The sequence below is a fragment of the Chiloscyllium punctatum genome, chromosome 1 (genome assembly GCF_047496795.1).
Source record: "Chiloscyllium punctatum isolate Juve2018m chromosome 1, sChiPun1.3, whole genome shotgun sequence".
Taxonomy (NCBI): Eukaryota; Metazoa; Chordata; class Chondrichthyes; order Orectolobiformes; family Hemiscylliidae; genus Chiloscyllium; species Chiloscyllium punctatum.
In genome coordinates, this window is record NC_092739.1 from 159,707,613 (window position 1) to 159,730,550 (window position 22,938).

Consider the following 22,938-nt stretch of genomic DNA (forward strand, 5'->3'; position numbering starts at 1 on the left):
ATCCAGTCCCATTTGCCAGCATTTGGCCCATATCCCTCTTCCTATTCATGTCTTATCTAGATACCTTTTAAATGTTGTAATTGTGCGAGGCTCCAACATTTCTTCTGGTAGCTTGTTCCATACATGCACCACTCACAGCATGCAAAAGTTGCCCCTTTAGATCGCTTTTATCTTTTCTCTCTCACTTTAAAACTGTACCCTCTAGTTTTGGACTCCCTTACCCTTGGGAAAAGACCTTGGTTATTCACCTTATCCTTGCCCCTCATGATTTTTTAAACCTCTCAGGTCACCTATCAGCCTCTGAGACTCCAGGGAAAATAACCTCAGCCTATTCAGCCTCTCCCTATAGCGGAAACCCTCCAGCAAGGAGACCAGAATTGAATACAACATGCCAGAAGTGGCCTATCTTAATGTCCTCAGCAGTCACAACACATCCTTCCAACTCCTAAACTCAATGCACTCACCACTAAAGGCAAGCATACCAAATGCCGCCTTCAGTATCCTGTCTACCTGCAACTCCACCTTCAAGGCATCATGGATCTGCACCCCAAGGTCTCTTTGTTTAGCAAAACTCCCCAGGACCCTACCATTAAGTTAGAAGTCCTGTCCTGATTTGCCTTACCAAAATACAACACCCCACATTTATCAAAGTTAAATTCCATCTGCCTGATTCGTTTGTGTTGCAAATTCCAAATTGCCATTAACTCCCAATATCCATTGATTCCTCTGCCCCATCAAAAATCTAACTACCTCCACCTAGAAATGTTTAGTGACCCCATCTCCACCACCTTGTGTGGCAGACGGTCCTAGAACATAGAAAACATAGAAAAATACAGCACAGTACAGGCCCTTCGGCCCTCGATGTTGCGCCGACCGAAGCCTACCTAACCTACACTAGCCCAATAACCTCCATATGCTTGTCCAATGCCCGCTTAAATGACCATAAAGAGGGAGAGTCCACCAGTGATACTGGCAGGGCATTCCATGAACTCACAACCCGCTGAGTAAAGAATCTACCCCTAACATCTGTCCTATACCTACCACCCCTTAATTTAAAGCTGTGTCCCCTAGTAACAGCTGACTCCATACGCGGAAAAAGGTTCTCACTATCAACCCTATCTAAACCCCTAATCATCTTGTACACGTCTAAAGTCCTGAAGTCACACAGCCCTCCGAGCGAGGGAAAAAAAGCCCCATCTCCATTCTAAAATGACATGACCTAATTTAATAGTTTCCCATAGTTTTGGGCTCACCCAAAAGAAGAAACATCTTTGAATGTGTGCACTTTGTCAAGACCACTCAGAATCTTATACACTACAATTAAGTCATCACCAACTCCCCACGCCCCCCCCCCCCCCCCATAACCATTTATCTAAGCCAGAGTGAAAGTAAGCCTAATCTCTCTGACCTTGCCTCAAAAGACAGCCCAATCGTTCAAGATATCAATCTAATAAACCTCTCCTGAACAGCCTTCCATGCAATTATATTCTTCTTTAAATAAGATGACCAAACTGCACAGAGTATTCAGATGTGGTCTTACCAATACCCTATGCAACTGAAGAGTCACATCCCTACTTTTATTATAGATAGAGACCAGCCTTAACTGGAAACCAAAAATGTATGTTTTATGTTCTTGCTAAGTTTGCATTCCCACCCATGTCTCCATGGTTTCCACAGAATGATGGACAGGTTTGCACAATTCAACCCACAAAATATCAACAAATTTCCCTGCCCACCATTCAATCGAAAGGAAATCAGACTTATGCAGAAACTATAAATCAATGATCTCGATCTTGAGCCATTTAACTCCTTGGGTGACTTGACAAGTTTTGTCAAGTTTCGAAAATGCACCTCTGGGATATTTTCCCGTATAAATTCAATTAATATAATTGTTAACCCTAACAGATCCATTACCAACATCATAAAGTGAGCACAGCTGTAGAGCAGAGATTTTCAATTCTGTGCTGGGAACCATGATTTGTGATTCCTATCATAAGATCAGAAGAAATAAGAGAGGTTTAGACGGTACTACCAACCCCCACTGAGCTTCTTATGCCCTTCAATTGCTGATCTATTTGTGGCTTTAACTCTATTTTTCAAACAGAAACCACTCACCCCTCCAATTATTCAATTCCCTGATAAACAAAAGAATGTTGAAGTCAGCCTTGAATATATACAATGATGCAATCTCTACTACTGCCTGGGAAGAGAATTCCGAAGAGTAACATTCTTTTAAGAGAAGAAATTTCTCAATAACTCCAACTGTAATGAAAGAAACTACTGCAACTTAGCTCTAGATTCTCCCATAAGCAGAAGCATCTTCTCAATTTCTACCCTGTCAAACCCCCTCAGAATGTTTCAATAAGATTACTCCTCATTCTACTAAACTCCAAAGACTATAAGCCTAACCTGCTTCATTTATCCTCTTAACACAACTCCTTCATCCTTTGACTCATTCTAGTGAACTTTCTCTGAACTGCATGGAATGCAGATATAGCTCACCTCATAGTGATGTATTAATGTGTCTGCAACCCTTGTTTTTCAAGTTGGTAAAGGTCCTTAATTTGGAAGATGTTGTCAAAGGAGCCTTGGTTAGTTGCTACAGTGCGTGATACAGAGGGTGCATTCTGTTGCCATTGTATGTCAGTGTAAAGAGTGCCAATGTTGAAGGTGGTGGATGGGTGGCAGTCAAGTAGATCACTTTGTCCTGGATAACACTTGCTCGACAATCTGGAGTGTGCTAAGATTTACACAATCAATTTAAAATAGTAATGCAATGTGGCTCAATAATGCTTGTTAGGTTATGTTTTTTAGGTTATGTATTATGTTTTTTAGGTTAATAAAATAGGTGTCATTAACACTGCTATCAAGCTTCTTGAGCATTGGTAGAGCTGCAAGTAGACAGTATTCCATCACACGCCTGACTTGTAGCTGTAGATGGTGGTAAAGGCACTGGAGAGATATGTGTTATATATTTGTTTATTTATTTTGTTGCTGGTTCCTTTATTCATTTATGGTTTTTAGCTATTTATAGATGCTTATATCTTTGGTCCAATTTCTGATCACTGGTAACTCCCAGGATGACAATAGTTGGGGATTCAGTGATGGTACTGTCATTGAATATCAAAAGGCCGTGGTTAGATTCTGTCTCTTGTTGGAGATGATCAGCACCTGGCATTTGTATAGCATGAATGTTACTTGTCATTTATCAGTCCAGGGAGAAAGTGAGGACTGCAGATGCTGGGGATCAGAGTAGAGAGTGTGTTCCTATCTTCCCCGCAATCCCAACCCCTCCCATTTATCTCTCACCCCCGACCCACAAGCGTCATTCCTGATGAAGGGCTTATGTCCAAAACATCAAGACTCCTGCTCCTCAGATGCCGCCTGACATGCTGTGCTTTCCCAGCAACATACTCTCGACTCATCAGTCCAATCCTGGGTATCGTCCAGGTCTTGTTGCATTTGGACATGGGCTGCTTCAGTATCTGAGAAGTCATGAATGGTGGTAAACATTGTGCAATCATCAACAACCATCCCACTTCTGATCTTTATAGTGGAGGGAAGGTCATTGATGAAGTAGGTGAAGATGGTTGGTCCTCGGACATTAAGGAAATCCTGCAGAGATGTCCTGGGTTTGATTTGATTGACTTCCAACAAACACACCATTCTCCTTTGTGCCAGGTATGACTCCAACCAGTGGAATGTTTACCCTCCAATTCCATTGTGTCCAGTTTTACTAGAACTCCTTGATGCATCACTTAATCAAATGCAACTTTGATATCTGCACAGTGACACTCATCTTACCTCTGGAGTTCAGCTCTTCTGTCCATGGTTGGGGAAAAGAGGCTGCAATGAGATCAGGACCTCAGTGGCCTTGACATTTTCAAAATGCAAGTGCTGCTTGATAGCAGTGTTAATGACATCTATTTTATTAACCTAAAAAACATAATACATGACCTAAAAAAACATAATCTACCAAGCATTATTGAGCCACATTGTATTCTGCATTATTATTTTAAATTGATTGTGTAAATCTTAGCACACTCCAGATTGTCGAGCAAGTGTTGTCCAGTCATGAAATCATAATCAACAAACTAACCTACAGCTTGGCGTTGGGATTATGGATGGTGCACAAGTGTGGAGGTCAAAAGCAAGAAATTGCAGCCCAAGACATTTCTGGTCTTCACCCAACTCACATATCAGAGTTTGGTTTCCTTTTTTTATACTTATTAGTAAAATATAAACCATTGCATTGCACATTATTACAGCGAATAATGCAAAGCCTGTGCTTGATGATAAAATGCTGTGATAAGAGATTATATTTTTTAAAATAGCTAACAATATTAATTCAATGTGCTTGAAATATGAGATGAACAATAAAGTGATGGTGGTTATTCCTATGTTTTAGATATCTATAATTACAGAAGGGTATTTTTGTCAAAGTAATTCATGACAGGATTGTAATTAAACAAAAAGAAATTATAATTAAGGTCACAGTTGTTTACTAAATAGGATGCTGAGCTTGTTGGAATGGAAAGGATTGTTGAGTAGGCATCCACAGAGCATCCAAAACTGTTTATAATTCATGCAACTAAGCACATAATGAAACTAAATATAAATAAATATCAGTCTCATTATGGAGATGAGACCAATATTGCGATGGGGAGAAATGGAACAGAGGTGTAACTAAATGTTTGATAAATCATGTAATTGTAGAGCACAGAAACAGGCTGTTCAGCCTGGCTCTTTGGAAAAATAGTCCAGTTAACTCAAGTCCACAGCCCTCTGCAAGCTTTCTCTTTCAACTATTCACCCAATGTGAAATGTTCCACTCCCACCATCATTTCACGTATTGCATTCCTGATCAAAAACCATTTGAGGAAAATAAATTCTCATCTCCCCTCTAATCCTTTTGCAAATATTTTAAGTCTGTGCCCTTTCTTTCCCAATTGCCATCACTTTAACAATATCTCCCCTTAACCTTCACTGGTCTCATCAGAATAATGTAGCAATTCTGCAGAAGTGAAGTTCAGCATCCCTGGTGCATTCACAACATCCTCTCCTTCATCCTCAGCAAGGTTTTGACAACCTGATGTTATGGGGCAATAAAGTAAAGCTCTTTAAGCATAATAAAGAGGAGGCTGACGTGCAAAACTGATAAATGCAGTTCTGTCAAAAAAAAACATTCTCGTTATGTATACAAAGTGACTTGGTGGAGGGAGATCCAGAAAGGGAGTCATTGTTGGCTCGTCACTTTCGATGTCTGGATAAATTTTGTGAATTAAAAAAATAACAAAGCAGAACACAAAGGTAAGGAAATCAGAATAGTGTGAATCGTTGACTGTCATGATGAAGTTTTACAAGATACTTAGTCTCTGTTCTGCATGCACAAGGCCTTTAGGTAGAAACATTGTGCAGAGTGGGTGAACAAGGTTAATTGAAATTAGGAAAGGTTAATGAAAAGCTCACCTCCTGTTTGAAAATAAAAGGGGCCACTTGCTGAACGACACAAAATTAATCTCACTGTCCTTCTGCCAATCCCGTGCCCTCCTCAAACACTTCAAGTATCTATCCCTACGCGAAAGTGAGGACTGCAGATGCTGGAGATTAGAGTCGAGAGTGTGGTGCTGGAAAAGCACAGCAGGTCAGGCAACATCCGAGGAGCAGGAGAGACGCCGTTTCGGGCTAGAGGCTGTGCTTTTCCAGCACCACACTCTGGGCATGTGTCCATCCCTGTGAATGAAACTGTCCAAGAATGAATCAGGAAAGTTGGCTTAACATGAATTAGTGATGACGTTTCAAATGGGTTGAGCTTCTTGACTCTAGGAATGTAATAAATAACTAAATTGACCAAATAGAGGGACATTGGAGCTGTTGCTGGAAAATCTGAAGTCAGATTGTTTACAAAATTGCCGTAAAAAATCGCAGGAATTACTTTTGTTCTGGCCAAGATTGTCTTCCAAAGGCAGCAGAGAATATACTTGTTTTCTTTTCGATTAGAACATTCCCGTTGCTGGTGAATTGACCTTGGCACCTCCTGCACAGAAAGAAAGACGTCTCTTATTGAGATCGGCATGACTGGTGTATGTTTTATCAAACTCGAAAGGACCTGCAGCTAAGTCGCTGCGTTTAAAGACAGAATCCCTTGGAAATGTTATTGCCTTAGGCAGAGCCGTGCAACGGGTGTCTGAGATCTGCGGGAATGCACGAAATGAACAGCCTACAATGTTGAACCAGGAGAATACATTTTAATAATACAATATGCTCTGGTACCACACTGCCATAACATAATCGTGAAATCATACAATGGACTATCAAATGTAATATGATAAAGAATATTAGAATTCAAAAATGGTATCATCAAATCGTTTAATACATCTCAGCTTATGTTTTACATGCAATGCAATAATATAAATTAGGCACAGGCAATAAATGTAAATCAGAAGGACAATAAATGCCAGCGATGCCATAACTGAATAAAAATAACAGACGTTAAAGATTCCAAACACTAGTGCAACTCAGACAGTTAAACGACAAACTAAATGACAAGGCGATAACATAATACAAAGAATTGCTATCAACGGTAATTCTTATTAATAAAGCACAGTTAAAATTTAAAAAAAAGCTTTCATCAGTATTATCAAAGTTTGACAATCAGGACAAAAGCTACAAAATGCATCTTAAAGAGGGAAGAGAGGAATGAGGAATCTAGGAAGGACCCAGGCAGCCGGGGGAGCTAATCAGTTCAGAGGGGCGGTAAATAACACAAATCTTGTGTATATTTAAGGCGGAAATAGATCTTTATCAATAAAGAAATCAAGGGTTAAGAGGAGGTATGGTTAATGAGTTTGCAGATGACACTAAATAGGTGCTGTAGTGATGAAGATGATCTCAGAGTACAACTAGACCTTGATCAGGGCCAATGGGTAAGGCAGTGTCACATTGAGTTTAATTTAGCTAAATGTGAGGTGCTGCATTTTGGAAAGACAAATCAGGGCAGGACGTATACACTTATTGGTAAGGTCCTGGGAAATGTTGTCAAGCAAAGAGACCGAGGGGTGCAGGTTCATAGTACTTTGAGAGTGAGCTGAGGAAGGGTCACTGGACCCAAAACATTAACTCCGGTTTCTCTGCTGAGCTTTTCCAACAATTTCTGTTTTTATCATTGAAAGTGGAGTGGTGGGTGGACGGGGTGGTAAAGAGGGCATTTGCTGTGCTTGTTTTCATTGGTCGGTGCATTGAGTACAGGAGTTGGGAAGTCATGTTGTGGCTCTACAGGACATTGGTGAGGGCACTTTTGGAATACTGCGGGCAATTCTCCTCACCCTTCTATAAGCAGGATGTTGTTAAACTAGAGAGGGTGCAGAAAAGATTTACAAGTATGTTCCCAGGAGTGGAGAGTTTGAGCTATAGGGAGAGGCTGGATAGACTGCAGCTATTTTCCCTGGATCCCAGAGGTTGAGGTTTGGCGCTGATGTAGGTTTCTAAAATCATGACGAGCATGGACAAGGTGAATAGCCGACACCTTTTGTCCTAGTGTCGGGGAGTCCAAAACTAGAGGGCATAGGTTTAAGGTGAGAAGGGAAAGATTTTAAAAGGACCTGAGGGGTGTCTGGAACTAGTTTCCAGAGGAAGTGGCGGAGGCTGGTGCAATTGCAGCATTTAAAAGGCATCTGAATGGGTAAATGAATAGGAAGGGTTTAGAGTGATGTGGGGATCAAAAGCTGTAGTAGATCATGTTGGGATGTCTGGTCCATGTTGGAGCTGTGTGTTATTTCCATGTTGTATGACTGCATGACTCTTAAGGCTCTGTAAGATCAACCATGGTCCAACTGAATGGCGGAGCTGGCTCAAAGACCCTCCTCCTGTTCCTGTTTCTTATGGTCTTGTAAAGACAGACGTCTGCAAGGGTTGTGGGGCTGGGGGATATCACGGAGATGAGGGCAGGGCAACAAGGAGACATGTTGATGTGGAGCGGGGCTTTGGGGCTAGGGATGGGTGGGAGGGTGGTGGTAGATTTCAATCAGGGTTGGAGCTTGAAAAGGTGGAAGGGGCTTTTGAAATCAGGAGTCAACGGAAGGCGACCGAGGTTGGTGAGGCAAGATCGGACCTGAGGCGGGGCGCTAGGTGGAAAATGGGTGCCATTCTGGAGTTGTAATATCAATCGTAAAAATGGCAGCGGTGAGGGTTTCATCAGCAGGCGAGCTGATCAGAACAGCGCCGAATGCTGTGTTATAATAAAAACCGAAAGAGCTGCGGCTGTGGGAAATCAGAAACAAAGTCAGAGATCGCTGGAAAAGTTCAGTAGGTCAGGTAGCATCTGTGGAGGGAAGTCAAAACTAACGTTTAGGGCCCAGTGATCCCTCCTTAGGACATTGTAGAGTTCTGAAGAAAGGTAATCCCACCCAAAACGTTAACTCTGATTTCTCTCCGCAGATGCTGCCAGACCTGCTGAGCTTTTCCAGCAATTTCTGTTTGTGTAATGTATTAGAAGTGTTTTTTAAAACGAAATACTTTTCACTTCAATCTAACTCCCGCTGAGTTTTGTTTAGATTTCGTTATTCCCCCTGTTTTTTTTATTTTAAATTGATACAGATCCTGTCTCGATTCACTGCTGTGCTTTTATTCGTTTGCTGATGGGTTTTTTTGGGGGAGGGGGGGGAGGTAATTGGTGTTGCTGTTCGAGAGACGCGCAATCTTGAAGATGTCCTCATCCTCAGTCTGGCCATCCTGGCAATTGTCATTCTGCGTTCGTTCGGTCTCCAATTCGGGCAGAGAGTCGACTGTCCGCTGTACTGGGCACTAGTGCAATGACGGGGTGGGGGGAGCGGGGGGTAGGTAGTTTCCAATCCCCTGCTAAATGTGCAATCCACGGACTTGGCGTGTCACTTCCATTCTGGCTTCAATTAACGTGTGGCGCCTTTTAAATTGGTTCAGCGACTAAACGGGAATCTCCATGCAGCAAGGAGGTGTCAGGAAGCGTTTTAATTATTCGCGGGGAGATTGCATTAAATGTAATTTAATAAGGATCGTGTTCTAAACAGACCATCAAATGTCGGTGGCTTAAACGCGCCCTTTGTGCCGGCTGGAGGGAGATTCATTCAAGGGTCTCATTTGGGTCTGCTCTCGCGTCCGGGAATGGGACAGGGCCGAGCTCAGGATGAATCCGAGGGGGAAGTGTTTTCTCCCTGTCGGGGCAGCGTTTCAACATGGGCCCAGGGACTTGGGCGTTTGACCCAGGGCACTGCTCTGTTCAGCAGCGGAGAATGTGTTAGCGGGAAGACTGGGGGCTGGGAACGGCTGTAAGGGAGCCTGGTTCAAAAATGGACACAGAAGCCAGATTAATCGGTGAGGGGGAGAAAGAGAAAAGAAAGTGAGGAGGGGTGGGGGGAGGGGGGGGGGGGTGAAGCAGAACAAAAAGACTCCGAATCTGACAAGAAAGGAGCGAGAAAACGAATTGGGACAGAGAGGGGACGGAAAAGGGGCACATGCCGTTTTATTACATTCCATTGCCCCCTAATTCACTCACTTCTATCTATTAACGTTCGCATCAATTGCTGTGAGATGTGACTCTGATCCATCCGTTTATTTGTACATCCATCTCTTTCACAGAGAGTAACAATGAATTTAAAATCCTCACTGTGATGCGCATGTCTTCAGGCTGGTCTGTTCCTCTCAGGATCAAATTCACACGAAATCCAAAACATCCCCTCGTTCGCCCGTCATCCCTCGGCATTCTGAGCGCAGTCTATTCCCTTCGTGTGAAGGTGGGTCCGGGGGAAGCGGATAAACTGTGGGTTCAGTCATGTTGGTTCTAACAAGCAACGCAGCCCCTGAATCCGAGCGGCAATAATGAGTGTTGAGGAATTTAACAAAAAGACAACTCAACACCGGGGATAATTGGCAGTTTATGCCATAAATCGCACTAACGTGGAACGAACTTAGCTGTCCGTTTAACAATCTTGTTTCGATTTGCTCTGAGTTAGCACAAAAAGGCTGAGAAGAATCAGATGATTGAATTTACATTAAACACAAACCATTCGATAATTGCCCCAATATTTTACAATAACAGGAAAATGGGAAAAATAATGAAGCCTGTTTAATATTTCAATTTTTAAACAAAAAGTGGTATGATTTTATGAATTAATTATAAATAGAATTAAACGCTCTTTTTTTAAATTTCCTGGAGGGCACTTTAACCTGAAATGGATTCTAGTGTGATTTGTAAATAATTTTCTTAAATTCTTCTACTTACAAGCTGAGCAAAACATATGAGTCCACATTTCAGTGGAGAGTGGTGAGTCGAACTTGGAAAGAGCTGGTGTCTATTAACAGTCGAATTTACAACCCAATTCTATTTGAAGGATGTTAGAATTGTGTTATAACAGAACCGAAAGTTTCAGCTTTTCAAGAGGATTGCTCTGAATCAAGTTCAAACATTTCCGCATCATTAAATGTACATAAAATAACCATTGGAAGATTTTTTAAAAATACTTTCTTGTGCATGATCAAGACATTTCTGGATTGGGTTAGATTGGTTACAGGCCCCTTTTCAATCTGAAGGGATAGCTCATTCAGCGCAGTGACCATTCATTTTCAGACATCGCTTTTGTCCCTTTCTAGCCCTGTACTAATAGCTAACGAGAGTGAAGCGCTAGCACCCGCACAAATAAGCCACATTTGCTCGAATTTAAACACACGTTAATGATGTTCCTGATGCCCTCTCGACCATCCCCTATCACTGCGCCCCGAAATCTCAGCGTACAAACGCATCAAATCTGAACATCTTGAGGTGTCAGGGTCGGGGATTATATAGAGAAACGGCCGGCTGAGAGAACGGGGCAAGGGGTAATTTTCAAAATTGCTGAGGGAGTGTGGGGGGAATGCAGGATAAGAGTCTGGCGGAATTAGTGGGAAAAGGAGCAAGAGAGGAGTTCAATCGGGCGCCACTTCCAAAGTAGCTAGCACTAACGTGGCCGGCTGAATGGCCTCCACATGGTGTGTTGTGTGAAATGGCAAAAAAAAGAGAGCGAGTAAAAAAAAAAGCCGGGCTGTAATTCATAAAGAGAGCATCAGTAAATGATGACATAGTGGCATTGTGTTAAATGTAGCTGATCTTATTAATATCTACTGCCTCCCGCGCAGATAGCGGTAATGAAAAGCGTCACTCTTGGTAATACATCAGTAAAGCCGAACGGGAGTAGTCGGGAAAAAAAAATTCCTATCTATACAAAATCTTCAAATAAAGCATCGCTCGATCTTTCAGGGACTCCCCAGGCCGCGTCACGTTTAATGAACGACTTTTGAATCCATTTATATGTTACACAAGCAAGCAGAATATTATTTTTTTAAAAGCGGCCGTGGCACTATTTGCAATAATATCACCACACTTTCTATTAATTACGGGCTCCTACATTTCCTGGTTTTAACCTTTTTGAAAAGTACAGTTCGAGGGAAAACCTATCAGAAAGATTTCCATACATCAGATCATAAATACTGAATATTCTTATGAATTCAACGTTGTTCATTTCTGTACATATAGCGTAAAATGTGCAAAATCTAATAACCACCATTGATTTAATTTGTCATGCAAAGTATGGGAAAGGGACAATTCTAGCACGAACGAATTAATTATCAAAATAACAAATTAATTGACGATAATTTTCAGGCAGCTATTTTTTTAGCTCTGGACTAGATTAAATTTCAAACTGGTATCATTACCTCGTTTCTGATCACTGTCCGTTTTCTGAGTTAGATTGTGGTAAAAATGAGAGGAAAGTGGCATCCATTTAATTGAAAAGAAACACACACAATAGGAATATTTCTCAGTGGTACTCCGAATAAAAATAAACTAAAAGCACAAAAATTCGTGATAGAATACAAGGGGAAAATGACATGGGTCAAGTTCTCCTAATCTCACCGTATTTTTAAAAATATATAACTATTTTAAAGTCCTATAATATAGGTGGAGAGGCATTTAGCAGGGCATACCTACAATTGGTGTAAATTGTGCATTATGAATATTGTTTTATTAAAAAATATAAAATATTTCGATTTAAAATTTCATTTTGAAACTTCCTTACAAATAGAATTAATGAAATTTAAGACAATTCGATAATTACCGCTCTCGGATTTTGATTTTTTTTAAATGCAGAGATTAAAAAGCTACATAACGCAAGGATTCATCCGCCCCCTGCTTATCATTCTTTTATAATTAACAGCTTTATGATGTGTTTATAACATAATTATCAGCTCTTTGATATGTAAAGACATCAGTAATAGGTTTAAATTCGCATTGATGGGAATAATTCCCAAACTGAGACAGCAAAACGAGATGTGACACACAGACTGAATTACCCGCCCCCAGAACAAAAATAAGGAATGCGAATTAGGTGAAAACTTACCAGACATTCTGAGAAGGTAGAAAAACGGATTACAGTACCGTAATCGTGTTTGCATTTTTAACACAATTGTTTGGAGGGGGGGGGGGGGGGGGTGGAGGGGGTTGTTTTGCATTCGAAATAGTTACCAGAATAGTTCAGAATTCCAGGTCATGTGAAGCGTTGAGGCAGCTCGCTCCATCTGAGAAACTAAATAATTTAAACCCAATTTGCTAACGTTGCATTAGGCCGTGCATTGTCTCTGAAAATATTAAAGCAAGTAGGAGGAGGGGGATGCGATGGGAAGAAGTGCATGACTAACGAATTCAGGAAGTTGTTTGAGCATTTGCTGATGAGATTTCCCATCTCTGCATTTTGTTAACACTAATCGTTTATTTTCCTTCTCTTCCAGCCCGAAAGGATATTTAGGAGGCCGGGAGGACGGCGGTTTTTGTTTTTTTTCTCTCGAGTCTTTGTTGCAAATTGTATCTTTCCCCGTTTGCTAAGTGACCTCCTCCACCCTCCAGCTCCTGGCAAAGAGGTGGGCGCGCGTGCTCCGGGAGGATCACGTCAATCAAACGGCGGTCGTCCAATGGAAGTGGACAGCCTCAGAAAGGGGCGGTGTTCTCCCGGTTTTTGAATGGGGAGCCGCCGATTGTTGACGTCACCCACGGGAGACTCCGAAAGCGATCGGCTCAGCTATCTGTCCGTCAGAGTGCGGTTTTAGCCAATGGCCGTGCGGGAATTGGCGGGAGGGCGGGACGAAGGTCGCCGGTATCCGAACTGTCAATCAGAGGCGCAGGAGACCAATGAGAGACGAAGACTCCAGGATTCTCGACGCACGGGCACAGCTCCCTGCAGAAAGTCGGATTTAACTCGGCAGAGAGGAAATGCGCTCTTAATTGTTTATTTTATATACATATGAAAATAATTATTATATGCACATATCATTTTTATTTTGTTTATTAATTAACCCACATCAGGAGGAGGCGGGAGGAAGAAAGAAAACAAATAATCCAGAGCGTTGGACCGTTTGGATTTTTCCTTTTTGAGCTTATTTTGCCATTGTCTCATTTGCAAAAAAATACAAAACATTTGTTGGGGGGGGGGGAGTGCACAGAGATAGAGAGAGAGCGCATTAGCAAATACCAACACATTGGAGAATTGCGACTGAAATAGCGTTTTAAAAAAAACATGGATCATGCTGCAATTGAGCAAACGCACTCACAACACGAGCCCATAAACTTTGGAATTGATCAGATCCTGAACAATTCGGAGCCAGGGAGTTGCATGCACCCGAACCGAGTTGCTGAGTCGGATTACCAGATCGCAACCAACGTGTACAACTCCCAGCCTGATGGCTACAGTAATGCTTACAATAACGCCTGCAGTATGGCCGGATTGCCGGGATCCTATAATGTTAACATGTCTATGAATATGAATGTAAGTATGAATATGAATCTTAATATGAACAGCGGGGCCGGGGTGATCCGAGTGCCCGCGCACAGACCTATACCTCCTCCACCTCTGTCGGCCGGGATGCCAACTGTGCCCTGTCTCCCCAGCATGGGCAACATGGCAAACTTATCTAATTTAACTTTCCCCTGGATGGAGAGCAGCAAGCGATTTGCCAAAGACAGATTAACAGGTGAGGTGTTGCATTCCGTGTGGGTGTTGGCTGAATGAATGATATAACCTGTATTTCAGTTTCTTGTCTTTGTAACAAAGTGTCGTTGTTATTTCAAGAAATGTGCAGAGTTGGAGCAACCGGTGAGTTCTTCCCGGTACAGGCACAACGGGCCGAGTGGTCTCCCGGCCTGTTCTCATCAATAACTCTATGAAATGTAGCAGTGGGGGAGGAGATGGGGGTTGGGGGGGGGGGGGGGGGGGACCCCGGAACCGAATGATGAGGAATATTTAACAAAGCAGCAAAACATCCGAAGTGGGATAGAGACAGAGAGATGGAGATCTAGGTGAGAGGGAGCTGAAAATCAAAATAAGTGTTACATGGAAAGCGAAAGATTATTTTAAAAGGCCTGAGATTTGAATCTTGAATGGAATAGTGTTGACTGGATGAAAATTTCAGAAAGTGGTTGTTTTAAGCAAAAGAAACTCAATCGAAATTAATCATGCGATGGAAAAATCGTTCCTTCTGAAATTTAATGAAAATAAACAACATTTTGATCAAAACAAGGGCACATTGTCCATCCCATACTGGAGCGGGGCCGCTGGTATTATTTTATTCCTGAGGAATTATCAGGGATGTTTCGGATAATGTGTTTCAATATTGAGTTGGGCCCTATTCAGTTTTTAACTCTCTCCATTGAAATACACACTTACATCCCAAAGTCAGAATTATGGCGATAATATATGTATGTTCTAGCATTTAGGAATGTGCTTGGTCGATCGTTAATCCTATATTTAACAGTATCTGTCTCCAAAGTGCATGCATCTTTTAAAACGCTGGCTGTGAATTTATCAATCGGGTTTCCCCAGGAGTCAGACTGTGACTTGAACAGCACTTATTAAACCTTTCCAGCTGCCTTACTTGTCTAATAGATCACAGTGTCTTACGGGATATCAAAACGTGATTTTGCTTCGAACCAAGGCTCCATTTGTCTCTGTGGAAGGCCCCGTTTATGATGTGGTGTCGAGGCTGCTGACCGTGATGTGAGCAGCCTCAGTTATCGTGCCTCTGACCCCCGTTCATTGAACGTTGTCAGTTTTATTGGTTCCTGTCGGACTGTTACACATCCGCCAGTTTTCTCTCAGTCTCTCGGTGCTTCTGTCGAGTTGCTGGCTACCCTCCTCTGTGCAAATGCTGAACCTTCAAAGATTTCTCCCTCAAATAGCATAACTCGTATTCAGTCTATTGTTGCTTTCAGTCAAAAAAATAATCCAATTAACAGATATTCGCTCCAATAATAAGTAGGAAATACGTTGAGCCCTTTTGAAATGTTTGAATGCAAAACTTGTCGTTCAGGGAACTGGGCATCAATTTCTTCAATATTATTTGAACCTACAATTTCGTGAAATTTATACTTTGAATATGAACAACTTGTTTCCAAATACACATACACACACACACATACAAATAAATGGCCTCAGGTGGGAAGCTGTTGTTGTCTAGACCCTACCTATTCTAATTACTGCTCCTCGGATGCTGCCTGAACTGCTGTGCTTTTCCAGCACCACTCTAATCTAGACCCTACCTATTCTAATCTCGATCATTTGAAAATACGAGCCACTTTAAGGTAACACCGTGGACGCTGGAAACCTGAAACATGAACAGAAATTGTTGAAGGAACTCAGCAGATCTGGCAGTATCTGTGGAGAGTTGAATCTTTCAAACCCTTCGTCAGTTCCTCCAACAAATTCTGTTCTTTTTTTTGTTCTCGTCTCATTTTAAATTAGAAGTAGCCTCTCTTTTTAAAAAAAAATGCTGTTTTTTTTGGGGGGGGGAGGGGGCTAAGTGGATCTGTCATCCGCTCATTGTTTCAAAATGAAAGCGCGGAGTTGAAATTGACGACTGAGCGTTGAATTTCTCCGCCGACCGGGAAATCCCAGCGGCTTGTTGCAAAAAAAAAGAAACGAATCCGGGATAGCACAACGATCTGCGGATGCTGGGAAGCTGAAACATAAACAGAAATTGCTGGAGGAACTCAGCAGGTCTGGCAGTATCTGTGGACAGTCTGAAGTTAACTGAGTTGCTCTCTCTCTCTCTCTTTGCAGATGCTGAGTTTGTCCAGCGTTCTCTGTGTTTGTTTCAAATGCCCGGGGTAATCGGTCATCATTCCTGGCGGTTATTGAAGGGGCATTTTAGATGTGTTGATGAGAAGGTCGACTGTAGCGGACTTCCATAACACCCCCACTTCTGTGTTTTTCCCCAAATGGAGTTCTGTCTCTCCTCCCGTGGGCTGCAGCGCCGGCTCCAGGGATTCCAATTCCAAGTCATTTTGCAAATCCACAAACTTTCCAGCACTGAGACAACATCAGTATAATAACCTGCCCTTTCCAATACTATATCCATTCGCGCGTTGTTACTATCTGGAGCCTTTGGACACGCGCCTGTGTCCATGCTGTCAGGATAACAAAATACATTCAGAATGATTCCGGTGAACGGTACTCCAGTGAATTTCTTTAGTAAGCGACGGTTTTAATCAAAATTGGTGACATTGGAAATCTCCAGAATGCAAGCGGGACATTTTTTTTAATCTTGGAAATATGTCGAGCCCCTAGCTTCAGAAAAGCAGCTCAGAGTAATTTTGGTTGTTGTTTTGATGGATGGTTCTGGAGATGTGGGTGTCGCTGGCCGGCCAGTATTTATCCCGAGTGGTCCGAGTGAGGAGGTGGTGAGCTGCCCTCTTGATCCTTGGCAGTACTGGAGGTGATGGCCTACTGGCACTGTGGGTGAGCTGTTAATCCAGAGACACAGGCAGTGTTAGAGGGACCCGGGTTCGTACTCCTACCACCGCAGACGGCGGAATTTGAATGACCCCCCCCCCCCCACCCCACCCCAGAAAATATTAAAAACCGTGGGTTCGTATAGCGTCCATGAATCTATGCCATTCTTGTGTGGCCTACATGTAACTCTCGCGGTGACTCTTCACTGGCTTCTGGGCAATGAACACTGGACTCGACAGAGACCCCAGCATCTTGTGCGTGAATTTTAAAAATACGCCCTGGCTACAAGGAAATCACGGGGGGCTTTGCTTCAATTGTTCCCCCCCCCCCCCCCCCCAAGAGTCTCCAGATTTAAAAGCTTCTGCATCTCAGAGGGAGCTGTTTGATTTATCCTGGAAATAGGAAGTCGCGAAGATTTGAACTCAATGTCCAGCTGCCGCTTGAGGTGGAAAGTGGGGGGGAAGATGCCAGGACTTTATTGCAGAACTATCAAGGGCAGTGGTCCTTCCTCCCGGTCTATGTCTCGCCCTCCCAGAACAGTCATTATCCATCCGCTGGTCTTGTGGGGTCATTCTGGATGGGCGGTCCGCCTTTCCTCCCGGTGGCAAGAAATGCAAAAACGTTTGCGGAGGAGCATAAGGATCTGGGGGGTCTCCTCTAACCCCCTCAGCCCGAACCGTCCCCGCTCTATCACCCCTCTAGTCGCTTATGTCGACAGGGGAAATTATAGCACAGCGACAGTGAGAGAGAGAGAGAGAGAGACGGCAATGTTGGTGGGGAATCGAGAAGGGAAAATTAGATGGAAACGAAATGTACAAAACCGAAATGGAAAGGACAATGAACAACTTGATGAAGTAATCAGGGAGAATGTAGTTTGGATCGAAGGAAGCAACGGAAATAAAGATTAGTTGTAATGAAGGGAGTTAATTGCAATTAGTGGAAATAAATCTTGTTATTGTAACTATCCCTGCCTTTAACTTTTCTAAAGGATGTTTCCGGCCCGGTTTTTTCTCGGGATCACCGTTTCGAATTCGGGACACTTTCTAACCCTGTCTCTCACACATCGTTCAGTCAAGTCTGGGACTCTTGCCGTTTGTTTTAGTTTTACTGGGCTGGACAAAGCAGGGTTGGGCGTCCGGAAGAGACGGCCGGTAACCTGGTTATTGTTAAAATATCGATTCCCCCACTCGCAGAGTGGGAATGAATCTGTCGACGACGGATCATTTCTGAAGGAAATTTCGGAGCCCTTTCTCCGCGAGTTAGGAACTAGGCCCGTGGGAAACTGGACATGGAGGTGCTGGTGTTGGACTGGGGTGGACAAGGTCAGAAGTCCCACGACACCGGGTTATAGTCCAACAGGTTTGTTTGAAATCACAAGCTTTCGGAGCATGTGATTTCAAACAAATCTGTTGGACTAAAACCTGGCGCCGTGTGACTTTTGATCTTGTTGGAAACATGACCTTTATTTACAATTTTGCAAGCTTCAGAGGCCGTTCAGATTTACAAAAAAACAAAATATAAACAACTTGGTCAAAGATATTACCACACACCTGGAGAGCAGGCAGGCCTTGAGGCCAGGTCACCTGACTCAGAGGAAGGGACACTACCACTGCACCTTACGAGCCCCTCAGAGTGTTTCTGCCGGGAGGAGATATTTAATTAATATCCCTTCTCCCCACCCCCCAGCACTGCCTTTTTATTTCTGTTGAGGCAATGGCCCAACTCTCGATGAAAGCGTCTATTGAATCTGCTTCCTCAGACAATTCATTCCAGATCATAAATTCATCGCAGAAAGTAAATTCTCCTGATCGCTCCTCTTTATTTGCCTAATTATTTTAAGCCCGTGTCCTCAAGGGACATTTATAACTAGTCCCCGCTTTTGCACACTATCCAGCCTGTTCCCCATGTCGAGCACCTGCCTCTATGTTTCACCTGCTTTTCTCACTGCCCACTCTCCCAGCCGGATAGAAGTCAGCTCTCCTCCACCTCGCGCGAGAATCTTATTGAATTTCACTTGTGAAAGCAGCAGCTTTTTTTTTCTTTTCCAAGTTTCGTTTCATTCTTTCAAGGGAAGTCGAGGTCACTGTCAAGGCCAGCATTTTTGCTCGTCCATAATTGCCTTTGAAGGGAATAATTGGCTAGGTTAGTACAGAGGTAAAAACAATGACTGCAGATGCTGGAAACCAGATTCTGAACAGCAGTTCAGGCAGCATCCAAGTAGCTTCGAAATCGACGTTTCGGGCAAAAGCCCTTCATCAGGAATAAAGGCAGTGAGCCTGAAGCGTGGAGAGATAAGCTAGAGTTAACTGCATTGCTGTGGGTCACACGTAAAGTCATAAGAGGGATGCAGCACGGAAACAGACCTTTCGGCCCAACCTGTCCATGCTGCCCAGTTTTCACAATTTAAACTAATCCCATCTGCCTGCGTTTAGTCCATAACCCTCCATACCTATCCCATCCATGTACCCGTCTAAATGTTTCTTAAATGACAAAATTGTACCCACTTCCACCACTACCTGACCAGATAGCCTAACCTAACCTAGTCCCATTTGCCAGCATTTAGCCCATATCCCTCTAAACCCTTCCTATTCATATACCCATTCAGATGCCTTTTACATGTTGTGATTGTACCAGCCTCCACCACTTCCTCTGGCAGCTCATTCCATACACGTACCACCCTCTGTGTGAAAAAAGTTGTCCTTACTCCCTTTTAAATCTTTCCTCTCTTACCATAAACGTATGCCTTCTAGTTTTGAACTCCCCTACGCTGGGAAAAAAAATACCTTGTCTGTTTATCCTATCCATGCCCCTCATGATTTTATAAACCTCTATAAGGTCATTTCAGTCTCTGACGCTCCAGGGAAAACAGCCCCAGCCTGTTCAGCCTCTGCCCATCACTCAAACCATGGCAACAACCTTGTAAATCATTTATGCACCCTTTCCATTTCAACAACATCCTTCCTTTAGCCAGGTAGGCCATACCCAGCAAGGAGGGCAAATTTCCTGACCTCAAGGATGTGAGTAAAATATACAAGTTTGTTTTACAATCGATGATGATTTAATGGCCAGCAATGAGCCTTCAATTAATCGATTTCCCGCCAGGATCACTGGGTCCCCATTCCCCCACCCACACACACTTTATCTCTCATACCTAATAAATGAGGGTCGCTTCGATCATTTTCGGCTGGACGCCTGATGGGCGATGCCACAGGTTCAAGTCCTACAGTTGCCAAGGTTACCATGAAGGGGTCTTAACCTTGCCTGAGCTGTGGTGACCCTCAGGTTGAAGCACCACCAGTAGTCAGTCACTCTCTCATGAGAGAGCATCCAATGGTTTGTTAGGACCACAATGCCGTTATTACTTTTATCCTAAAAGCGTTGCTACATCTAACACTTTTCAAGCATCAATGCCACGGTTTAGGGCCCAAACAATCGAGTGAAGCAGGAAAATGAGGCCAACTCATTATTCAGGTTAGGATTAGGGGGAGACTGTACTGAATACCACATGTTTATGTTTGGAGCCCTAGCCATGTTCAAACAGGCTGGAAGAGATGAGGGGAAAGTTCAGGGTCCAGGTGGCTAGGAGCTAGAATGGACTGCCTGATGTGATGGGCGAAAGAGTTTCGAAGAAGTATCAAAAGGAGACTGGAAAGGAAAAGCAGAACAGAAGTCCCTGAACGATAGGGATATAGCAGGAGAACAAACAATCCAGTCCTTCTTGACTTGATTGACTTGAAACAGAGAGTGGGTTGTAGGTGTTGGGAAGAATCGTGCACTGGATTCCAGCTGAATAGCCTGGAGCTTTGGTTGATTGACCAGTGGATAGAGTCATAGAGATGGACAGCACATAAACAGAACCTTCAGTCCAACTGCCGACCAGATATCCAAACCCAATCTAGTCCCATCTGCCAGCAACCGGCCCATATCCCTCCACACCACAGAAGCCTCCAGCACGGAAACAGGCCCTTCGGCCCAACCTGCCCATGCTGCCCAGTCTTCACAATTTAAACTGATCCCATCTGCCTGCGTTTAGTCCCTCCATATCTATCCCGTCCATGTACCTGTCTAAATGTTTCTTAAATGACCAAATTGTACTCGCTTCCACCACTACCTCTGGCAGCTCATTGCAGACACCACCCTTTGTGCGAAAATAAAACTCCCTCTGGATTCATTTGTATCCCTCCCTTATCGCCTTAAACCTACTTTTGTGTAGCATTTACAGCAGGGGCACAGTTGGTATCTCTTTTTTTTCTGTTGGGCGTTGGGTTCAGAAAGTTTTGCTTGCAGAGCCGCAACGGGGACTGGGTTCCGTACTGGAGTTGAAGTGCAGGACTGGTCCATTGCTGGCAGTGCTACCATCTCCTCAAGCGTTTCCTGAACAGCGTGCTGACCTGGGTACAGTTAAAAATCTTAGGGAACTGTCTGAAGAACTCCGTGGGCAACGGGGGGAGGGGAGGCAAATAATTATCTCGCAATGAATTAAAACAAATATTCAGGACATTGTTATCTGTGTCAGTTTTTTTTATCAGTTTATGTCAGTTTATTGTGTGCATTAGATGTGCCAGTGTTTCCCACAAGGCTAAAGTGAGCACTGCAGATGCTGGAGATCAGAATCGAGCTTAGAGTGCTGCTGGGAAAGCACAGCAGGTCAGGCAGCGTCCGAGGAGCAGGAACCCTTCCTCCGGTTCATTCCTGATGAAGGGCTTTTGCCCGAAACGTCGATTTTCCTGCGCCTCGGATGCTGCCTGACCTGCTGTGCTTTCCCAGCACCCACTCTAATCTAGACAGTGTTTCCCCACAATACAACCGTGACTAAAGATCAGTAGCACTCTCCTGGCGGCCTCGCGCACTGGGACGTCCTCTAGAGGCGCTACGTGAATGCAAGTCTGCCTCTCTGCAAAGAGGAATTGTACAATCCTCGTAGGAAGTAGATTCTCGTTTTCAGGTGTACACGGAAGAACCAGCAGCCCCTATTTATCCCACAGGCGGTTACAATCAGATTATTTTTACCCCTTGCCCTCTGACTGTTACCCTGACACATTATTACTCAGTCGAAAGTAACCCCCAGATACAGTGTGTGCATTCCAAACATTTCCAAACCTACCACCATTAGCTTGGCAGTACATGTTTGCAAATCAACATTGTCAGAGATGTGATCACACACTTGTAGAACAGGTGGGACTCGAGCCTGGGCCTCCTAGCTCATGGATAGGGGCACTACCACTGCACCACTCGACACCAGGTGTGTTGAGCTCAAGTAATGTTCATTACTGTCCGAGGAAGGGTCATTCGACCTGAAACGTAAACTCTGATTTCTCTCCACAGACGCTGCCAGTCCTGCTGAGCTTTTCCAGCAATTTCTGCTCTTGTTTCTGACATTACAGCATCCGCAGTGCTTTCGGTTTTGACCCTTCATTACTTAGTGGCCAAAACAGTGAAACTGCAGGTGCTGAAAACCTCAAACCACAGCAGAGAATACTAGAGAAACTCAGCAGAGTTAGAATCCCTGGAGAGACAAAGCAACGTCAACCTTGCTTTCTCTCTCCACAGATGCTGTCAGACCTGCAGAGTTTCTCCAGATATAAGTTGGACTGGAGTGGACACAGGAGCAACGCACCGAAAGCTAATGATTTAAAATAAATCTGTTGGACCAGGTATTAATTGCGTCTTGGGTAAACCTGCTACAAATATACAATATGACCCATTGATTTCTAAAGTTCTCCACTGTACACGATTGTCCTATATGTCTAACTTAAATATTAAAAAAAGTCACACGATAACCATCATTTTTAAACTCAGATATAGCCTTACTAACTTTTAACACAACGTGAGTTCCGATCGATTCGTAGACAACCATATACTTAGAAATCATTATTGAAAAGAGCGAGTCCGTGTCTGTGCCTGGGTGTAGATGTTTCTGGATCTATACATATTAGGTTCAAACCCAGAAATCCTTCCCTAGTAAATTACACCAAGCAGTGTCTAGCGCTGTATATAGGCAGGGCGGATTCCCCTATTAACTTCCCACGTTCTATGGATCATACCACTGGTCTGTGCTCACATGTCAGCTCAGTTACCGACCTCCTTCTCTGACACTGTGAGGGTGGCGGAGAGTTTGTTTAAAAATCTGCCTTGCGCCGTCTGTCACAAAATT

General features: G+C 43.5%; 1 protein-coding gene across 1 annotated transcript in view; it reads left to right on the top strand.

Annotated features, from left to right (window-relative positions):
• The first annotated feature begins 12,773 nt into the window (after positions 1-12,773).
• Positions 12,774-22,938, top strand: part of tlx2 (T cell leukemia homeobox 2) — a 61,024-nt gene continuing 50,859 nt past the window's right edge. The window contains exon 1 of the mRNA XM_072577601.1: positions 12,774-14,028. Coding sequence (XP_072433702.1) covers positions 13,575-14,028 — 454 coding nt within the window. The 5' untranslated portion in view covers positions 12,774-13,574. The remainder of the gene's footprint in view (positions 14,029-22,938) is intronic.